The 9069-nt window shown below is 39.8% G+C and overlaps 1 protein-coding gene across 2 annotated transcripts in view; it reads right to left on the minus strand.

The window, feature by feature from the left end:
• Phex (phosphate regulating endopeptidase homolog X-linked) overlaps positions 1 to 9069 on the minus strand; it is a 228383-nt gene that overhangs the window by 82415 nt on the left and 136899 nt on the right. For both annotated transcript variants that reach the window (XM_021187283.2, XM_021187282.2), the window contains exon 13: positions 3818 to 3895. In XM_021187283.2, coding sequence (XP_021042942.1) covers positions 3818 to 3895 — 78 coding nt within the window. The remainder of the gene's footprint in view (positions 1 to 3817; positions 3896 to 9069) is intronic.

The raw sequence follows: 9069 nt of genomic DNA on the forward strand, positions 1-9069 counted from the left end.
CCAGAATCATATACTATGTTAAGACACCCCTCCTTCTCTCTCTCTCTCTCTCTCTCTCTCTCTCTCTCTCTCTCTCTCACACACACACACACACACACACACACACACCCCAAAACAAACAAAAAGAAAATCACTACCAAACCAGATCCTGGCTTGTGACCTTTACAATTATAAGTCACAAGGAAAGCTTGTAAATTATAATAATAATAATAATGTGCACATTGCATGTTACCACTTTGAGCTATAAAGAAATGGAATCACTCATAAAGGTTAAGGCTTATTCCGTGTTGTGGGAGAAATAGGGATGGATTCTTTCGAAGATGATTCATTTATGTCTTCAGTTAAAGTCTTACTTTTGGCTTCCAGTTGCTTTTTTAACTGCTTTCTTTGGTAATATGGAGAGAACAGATACTTCGTGGTTTGGGATTTGAAGCTTTAAGATGGATCTTTCACCTGCAGTAACAACAGTCACCATAATTCCCGTTGAGGAAAATACCCAGTTGTCCTGTGAAGCTTCACCAAAAACTTCTTCAGTGTCACTTTCTCTTTGTCGATCTCCTTAAAGCGGTCGACGAGAGCTTTCTGTAGTTTTTGAATGTGAATCTGGGTTCTCTTTTCCTCCCCAAGGTTGTTCACAAGGGCCTTCCGCAGGCTTAGGGCATCTCCAGATTTGAAACTTTCATTCTTCTTTAAGCTACCCATTCCACTCATCTTGTAACTGTACCCAAAGAGGCGTCAGGAGGCTCAATGCAGGGCAGGGCTCTTGTAACTGTACCCAAAGAGGCGTCAGGAGGCTCAATGCAGGGCAGGGCACAGGAGGCTCAATGCAGGGCAGGGCAGGGCAGGGCAGGGCAGGGCAGGGCAGCTGCCTCTAAATGTCTCTGTAACAGAGTGTAATGGAAACAGAGCCTCACAGAATCTTGGAGTTCAGTGACATCATAAACATACCTAAACCCAAACTCTGAAGATTCTGTGCTCAGGGGCTGGAGAGATGGCTCAGTGGTTAAGAGCATTGACTGCTCTTCCAGAGGTCCTGAGTTCAAATCCCAGCAACCACATGGTGGCTCACTACCATCTGCAATGAGATCTGATGACCTCTTCTGGTGTGTCTGAAGACAGCTACACTGTGCTTACATATAATAAATAAATAAATCTTTGGGCTGGAGCAAGATCATTCTTTAAAAAATAAAATAAAATAAAATAAGATTCGGTGCTCAGAAGAAGCATTTAAGCCAGGGGATTAACCACTGTTACTCTATGTCTTAGTCAAGGCTTCTATTCTTGCACAAACATCATGACCAAGAAACAAGTTAGGGAGGAAAGGGTTTATGGGTTTATTCAGCTTACACTTCCACATTGATGTTCATCATCAAAGGAAGTTAGGACAGGAACTCAAGCAGGTCAGAAAGCAGGAGCTGATGCAGAGCCATGAAGGGATGCTCCTTATTGGCTTGCTTCCCCTGGCTTGCTCAGCCTGCTTTCTTATAGAACCCAAGACTACCAGCCCAGAGATGGCACCACCCACAAGGGGACCTCCCCTCTTGATCACTAATTGAGAAAATGCCCCACAGCTGGATCTCATGGAGCCATTTCCCCAACTGAAGCTCCTTTCTCTGTGATAACTCCAGCCTGTGTCAAGTTGACACACAAAACCAGCCAGTCCACTCTAGGAACATAGGTAACTATATTTAAATGCTACAGTGGCTATCAAATACCTCCTACCACCTTCTGCTCCTACTGATGTCCGATGATAAGTGACTTGGGTGCTTTTCAGGACCAGAAGGTTTATGTTTATAGGGAGAAAAATTAGAAGGCTGATTCAGTAATTGGGTTTAGTTTCAAAAGTGATCCATTCTTGTGGAAAAACTCTGCTAATTAAGAACGCAGTCCACTACGACCAGAAAACCCTAGGCTTGGCACAATATAGGAGACTCCCTTTGGTTAGCAGAGCTTCTTCTTCTCTGACCTTGTCCGGGGAATTCGAAGCCTCCAAACTCGCCTCCACCTCCAAAATCATAGGATATACCATTCCAAAACATTATAGTAAGGAAATCCTGGACAAAAGCAAGACCAAAACACTCCTGGAGAAACTCCAAACACTGCATAGTCATGTCTGATGTCAAAATGCTCTGCAGATCTCCAACCTCTTTCTGCTTTGTTAACAAGTCCAGCTGCAGCAGGAGATACAACCTTGGCAATCTCTAGTACACTGCTTCTTTCTGGTCTCAGACAAAAATTCCCAGAAGATTTCACCTCAATGATGCTAGTTTCTTCTTAATCACTGCTAATTTCTTAGCTCCAGCTAACCGGCATCATTAAATGTCTCAGTAGGTCTTCTTATACACTTCATTCTAAAGCCGGAGTCACGTGGCCGAAGCTGCTGAGTTCTGCTGCTTACTGGAACTAGAACATGGCCCCTTTGTTCTATTACATTATAACCAGCTGTTTGTTTTCCAACTCCTTTACAGCCTGAGCTTGGTTGTTCTGTTTTAATATACTGTTTTAATATGCAATAAATGGCATAAACTATTTGTTCCTTTAATGGTGCTTTAACTATTGACATCTAATGGTACAAGCAGAATGTGAGGTGACAGTCTTCCAGACTAATCCTGAGATATGGTAAACACTATTTATATATAAGGGTAAAGTTAGTACCAATCCTGTTCAAAAGCAGGAAATTGCTCCTGGACATATGGGGAAAGAATGTGAGTTGAAATAGTGTTCAATTTAATCAGCAAAATTAACACCTTCTTCATGACTGAAATGTAGAAAGTGTTAAATTCAGTCTTTATCTCATGTGTAGAGTTTTATAAAAATGCTAATAGTCACCCACAGAACTAGGACTGTTTATAGACAGGCCAAATATGTCAAACCACAATTTTAACAAAGAGCTAGACCTATGAGTCATAGTTATTAAAGGTATTTCAAGATTACTTTTTTAAAGAAAGTACAATTCTGGGGCTGGAGAGATGGTTCAGTGGTTAACAGCACAGGCTGCTCTTCCTGACAACCTGGGTTTGATTCCCAGAACCCACATTTGACAGCTTATAACCATCTGTAACTCCAGTTCTAGGGGACACAATACCTCTTCTGGCATTGTGTTACCAGGCAAACATGCAATGCACTGAAATACATGCATACAAAACACCTATACACATAAAATACATATTTTTAAAAGTTCAGTGAATTGTGAAAGCAGGGCTGGCTTTTCTGTGAAGAAGGAAAGAAATGTCTTCAGAACTATTTATGGGAAAGGAAATAGCAGTAGTTGTGATTAGAAAGGGCTATAATAAAAATATGTATCACAGAACACCGAAATAAAAAAGAATGATTACCATTCCTCATCACTAACTTACTGCCAATATACAGTCCAATGCATAATAAATTATAGAGTCATACATATATGCACTTAATTTGCCAAAACAACCATAAAGTTTAATGAAGTTAACTCTCAGCAGGGAGATTTATGTCTATCCATTTAATATGAATGAAGAAAATAAAAAAAATAACAACAAACATGATGCATTTACCATTAGAACATGTCTGCTAATTGTAAAATACTCAATTTGGTGAATTATTTCCACTTGCTTTACGATGTCCACTCAGCTTTCTGACACTTCCTGTATTTAGAATCTGCACTAAATCTTGAGATAAGTCTGGCAAACTCGAGCTCCTATATAGCCAAGAAATTAATCAAAAGTTGGTACTTTCTGGCACCACCAGGTTTAATTGCCTGGACTTAGGTTAGTTAATAGGCATCAGGCCAGTAAAACCTGCCCCCCCCCAAAAAAAAAAATACAGTAAATTTAGCACTTACTGCCTTGAGGTCTTCATTAACATAAGTATCATTCATTATAAACTCTGGATAGCCAACTTTTGCCAAAACAGCTCTTGCCTATAAAAAAAATGAGAAATATGATGTCAGAGTTTCTTCACTTAAATCATTAATAATCATTGGATATAGGGCTTCAGTCTTCATCTGAAAAGTCCATTGATTGAATGTCTTCTATATGCAAGGCACTGTAAAGCACAAACAAAAAGATTTACTACCTGTCCCCAATGTGCTGCAAATGGAGTAATATAACAAATAACTTTTATAAAGATAAAGATTTTAATGGAAATGGAGAGCACTGTTATTAAAATCTGAAAGAGAGACTATTTCCTCATGGGGAAAATGCACATCTGAGAGAATAGCTACCATTTCAAAAATACAGCGTAGAGGGTAAAAAGAATGTAGAAATGGAAATATTGAAGAGACAATAAGAAACTGCAAGCATAGTTGATAAACATGAATGTCTGAAATACATTTTAAAAAATCTAAATGACTCCATAGCAAAAGACAAGTTTTTAAAGAACTTGAAAAACTGTTTCTCATACATACATGATCAGCTGGTGTGTAAAAGGGACTATTTTAATATCACTAGTCACTGGAGAAATGTAAATTAAAGCCACAAGAAAATATTATCAGGCACGTGGTAAGCTGGCTATTATAATGAATGGTGGGGATCTGGTGAACTAAAGAACACTTACCTTCATACTGTTGATACAGCCACCACGGAAAATTGACGGCTCAAAAGACTAAAACCAAAATTACTGGGAGATCCAGCAATTCCTCTACTGGTCAGAACCATAGATAATAGGTACACAAAGAAAATGAAATCAGTATATCAAAGAGCCATTTGCACTCCTGTGTTCATTGCAGCACTGTGTACAATAGCCAAGAAATAGAAATAGCCTACTGATTGATGAATGTGGATAAAATGTAGTATATACAAACATACATACACACAGTAGGGTAATATTAGGCACAAAAGGGTTATAAAAGCAGAGATCATTGTAAACAGAAATAAATTAGATACAGAAAGACAAGTACTGCCTAAAGACTTAAAGAAGCATGTGCTAAAGCAAACTGTGAAATGTGGAGTCTGCTGCAAATCTCAGATGCTCATGTTTGTAGACAAACTCCAAATCCACATTGATCCACATGGTCAGTTGAGTATACAGATTTTTAATGGTTTCATCACAAACAGTGAGAAATAGGTAAGGTAATAAATATGCCCATTGATTTCAATTATCCATTCTACAATGCATACCAGTGTCAAAACATCCTGGTGTGCTTCATGAATATGTTAAAAAGTTATCCCAGAATTTAAATAAATTAATATGAAAGACTGGTATATAGGAAATTCATGGATTATTCATGGAAACTCCTCAGTGTCTTGCTAACAAGTGTCGTCGTTGTAGTCATAGTCCATAGTCAGTGTCGGCGTTGTTGTTGTTGTTGTTGTTGCTGTTATTCAGATAAGTGAGGGTTAAATATTTCCAAAAAGAGTTAAAAGGGATGAGTCATGCATCCAGATGATTATCCATACAGTTCTGTGAGTGATGGCCAGAACACCAGAAAGATCAGAGGCAGGGGGTCCAGAATAATTTAAGATGCATCTCCTCATAGTCATCCACTTGAGAGAGGTACTAATGATTACCTTCTTTGTTTTGCAGCATGCAGAAAATAGATAAAAGAAAAATCAGTGTGAGTGCCAGTCTAGAGCAATGATTGGCAAACTGTGGCTCCAGGACCAATTCAGTCCTCTTCTACTTATTTTCACAAATATAATTATGCTGGAACACAGCCACACTCGTTCATTTACCTAGCATCTATAACTGCCTCTGTGTTACAACTTCTGAGCTGAGTCATTGAAAGAAAAACTCTGGGGCCCACAAAATCTCAAATACTTTATCTGGACCTTTGGAAGGAAGTTTCCCAGCCCTTGCTCTACAGCAATTTTGTAGCTCCTTGTGAAGCCCTCTCTCCCAATGTCCCCAAGATTTTGGATTTCATAAAATAAAATAAAATAAAATAAAATAAAATAAGCAACCTTCAACAGTGCTGCAAGTACATTGTCTAGGCTCTACCCATATTCTCTGGGATGCCTTTTATCACTTGTATATAGATACCCCTACCTACATTCTTTTCTTTATTTTTAATTGAAATAAAATTACATCATTTCCCTCCCTCCCTTTCCCCCCTCCGGTCCTTTCCCTGAGGCCTTCCCTTGAACTCCTCCCATCTTCTCATACTTCCAACACTCTCACGTTGGTAACCTCTTTTTGATTATTATTGCTACAGAAAGAGGGGGAAGGGGGAGAGGGAGAGGGTGAGGGAGAGATCCAGATGTGTCCATTTTGGGTGATGGTATATACATGGTTTAAAGGCTGACCTCTCCTCATTGGACAACCAATAAGAGGGGTTATCACTTGGAGAGGCTAATTCTCCTTCCAGCAGACATTAGTTATCTATAGAACTTTGTCTAAGGGTTAGACCCTGTAAACATGTTTCCCTTCCACGTTGATATTACTGTTGTTCTGGTCCTGTTTTTGCAGCCATTTCTACAGCCCTGTCTTTTCTAATTGCAGGCACCAGAGACTCTGAAGGGCTACATATAACCACAGCTTTTTCTGAGCTGTTGACTGGTCTTCTGTCATTCTGACCTCTCCCTCCATATAAGCAAGTCTAAGCAAATAACTGTGGCTGTATCATGAGAGCCCAGCATCTTCCCCTCCATTCAGGACCAGCTCAGAGGTATAATTTACACTAGCAAAGTTCCTCCCAGGATCAGGCTACTTCAGAAATGTCTTCTCAAATTGCTTCTGCCCCTCAGCTCATCTCGGTCTTGGTCTAATTTCTTCCATTCCTCTGCTGTCTTCACTTGCAAGTATTTGGTAAATAAATCACTTGCATGTGAGTCCATATCTCCAGGTGTGCTTCAGATGAGCCATCTAACAGCCAGGCAGCCTCAGCCCCATTCGCTGTATTCTAACAAAGCCTCACTAAAAACCAGTGTATTTCCACACTGCTCTGGCTAAGGACATATCTTCTATAGTCCTATCCAAATCGCCTTACTCAAGGAATAGGGTAAGATATACATTCCTTGTATGTTCGTTGAGATGATATAAATACATTAAATATCAGAGACTTTTAACTCAAGATTTAGGATTTTAGAAGTGCTGCAGGCCACAGCCCTAATAGGTTTTGCTGTTCCAGGGACTCAAATATAATACAGAGCGAATTCTGCCTTCAAAAGCCTGTGAGCTATACTAAAACCTTAATATAATAACAGGATGTCGCAGCTCTCTCAAAACCACAAAACGATATGGTTTTAGGTTACCTCTTTCTGACAGTGTTTACTTTCCTAGTTGTAGCTAATTTCTCAGTATACTTTAGTGACTCACCACAAGTCATATGCATCATTTTAGCAAATAAAGAATTAGATAGTTTCCTCCAGTACACCCCCCCCCAAAAAAAAATATACAAGACAAGCTGAGTCATGCAAAGTTGTTTCCGAACACTGGCCTTTCCAAAGCGTATCAGTGTATTAAGCATTCTTTTTCAAACCTCATGGTCTGGGACCTCACTGCACTATAGAGTTTTGCAGAATACATTAACTCCTGTACTGTATATGTATAGCACTGAATTCTTATTTATTTAACATCACCACAACTTGAAGAGAATCAGAAAAGAAACACAAAGAAGCCATATTTCCCTACCAGGGATACACAAATAAAAGGAAGTAATGATTCTAATAGCTGACTGCTAAACGGCTCAGAAGAATTTTTCTTTTTCGAAATGTATATAGATTTCTGTATTCTGGCACAAATTCTCCTTACACAGTTCGCTCCAAATGCCTGACCATTCCAGTCCATCCTACTTTATATTTTCCCCTGAGAAGCTTTAGAACTGCATTGCTCAGAAACACCCAGGGCATGACTCTAGACCAAACTGTCAACAAGAAACATCCAATAGGATTTTGGAAGGTGGAAGAGATGTAGATGTCATTTACAAACCATAGAAGCATTAGCGAGGCCCATGGGCATCTGCAGACAGCAAATACAACATTTAACCATCAACTTCCAAACACTCTTCTGGGGAAAAATCCTTTGGAGTACAGTCAGCAGTGACCAGTCAAAGCCTTGGTCTTTACTTCCCAGCCCCAAAATGGTTACATAACCCCTCTAATCACTCACATTAAACATTTTCCTGCTTGGTACACTTAGAAACCTGTCCACTTTCTTGCATACAGAATAAGGCAAATAGTGACACATCACTTCCCAACATATTCGGAATTCGAACAATGATCCACCAGTAGTTGGATGGTTTATTGAAGGGCAAGGTATAAGATATAGGTGTCTCAAATGAAGTATCCCACTGGTTAGGGCAGGAGGGAGAAGCAAGTCATCATACAAATACTGAGGAAACGATGGGATGAATATTTTTTTATTTATTATTATTTTTTATTTACATTTCAAATGCTATCCCAAAAATTCCCTATACCACCCCCTGCCCTTGCTCCCCTATCCACCCACTCCCACTACTTGGCCCTGGCATTCCCCTGTGATGGGTCATATGAAGTTTACAAGACCAAGGGGCCTCTCTTCCCAATGATGGCCGGTCAGGCCATCTTGAGCTGCATATGCAGCTAGAGACTCGAGCTCAGGGGGTACTGGTTAGTTCACATTGTTGTTGCACCTACAGGGTTGCAGCCCCCTACAACACCTTGGGTACTTTCTCTAGCTCCTCCATTGGGGGCCCTGTGTTCCATCCAATAGCTGGCTGTGAGCATCCACTTCAGTGTTTGCCAGGCACTGGCATAGCCTCACAAGAGGCCTCTATATCAGGGTCCCTTCAGCAAAATCTTGCTGGCATGTGCATTAGTATCTAGGTTTGGTGGCTGATGATGGGATGCATTCCCAGATGGGGTAGACTCTAGATAGTCCATCCTTTCATCTTAGCTCTAAATTTTGTCTCTGTACCTATATCCTTTCATGGGTATTTTGTTCCTTATTCTGAGGAGAAATGAAGTATCCACACGATGGTCATCCTTCTGGTTTTCTTGTGTTTTGCAAGATATATCTTGTGTATTATAAGTTTCTCAGCTAATATCCGCTTATCAGTGAGTGCATATCTAGTGACTTCTTTGTGATTGGGTTACCTCACTAAGGATGATATCCTCCAGATACATCCATTTGCCCAAGAATTTCATAAATTCATTGTTTTTAATAGCTGAGTAGTAC

This window comes from Mus pahari, chromosome X (assembly GCF_900095145.1).
Source record: "Mus pahari chromosome X, PAHARI_EIJ_v1.1, whole genome shotgun sequence".
In the NCBI taxonomy this organism is placed as follows: domain Eukaryota; kingdom Metazoa; phylum Chordata; class Mammalia; order Rodentia; family Muridae; genus Mus; species Mus pahari.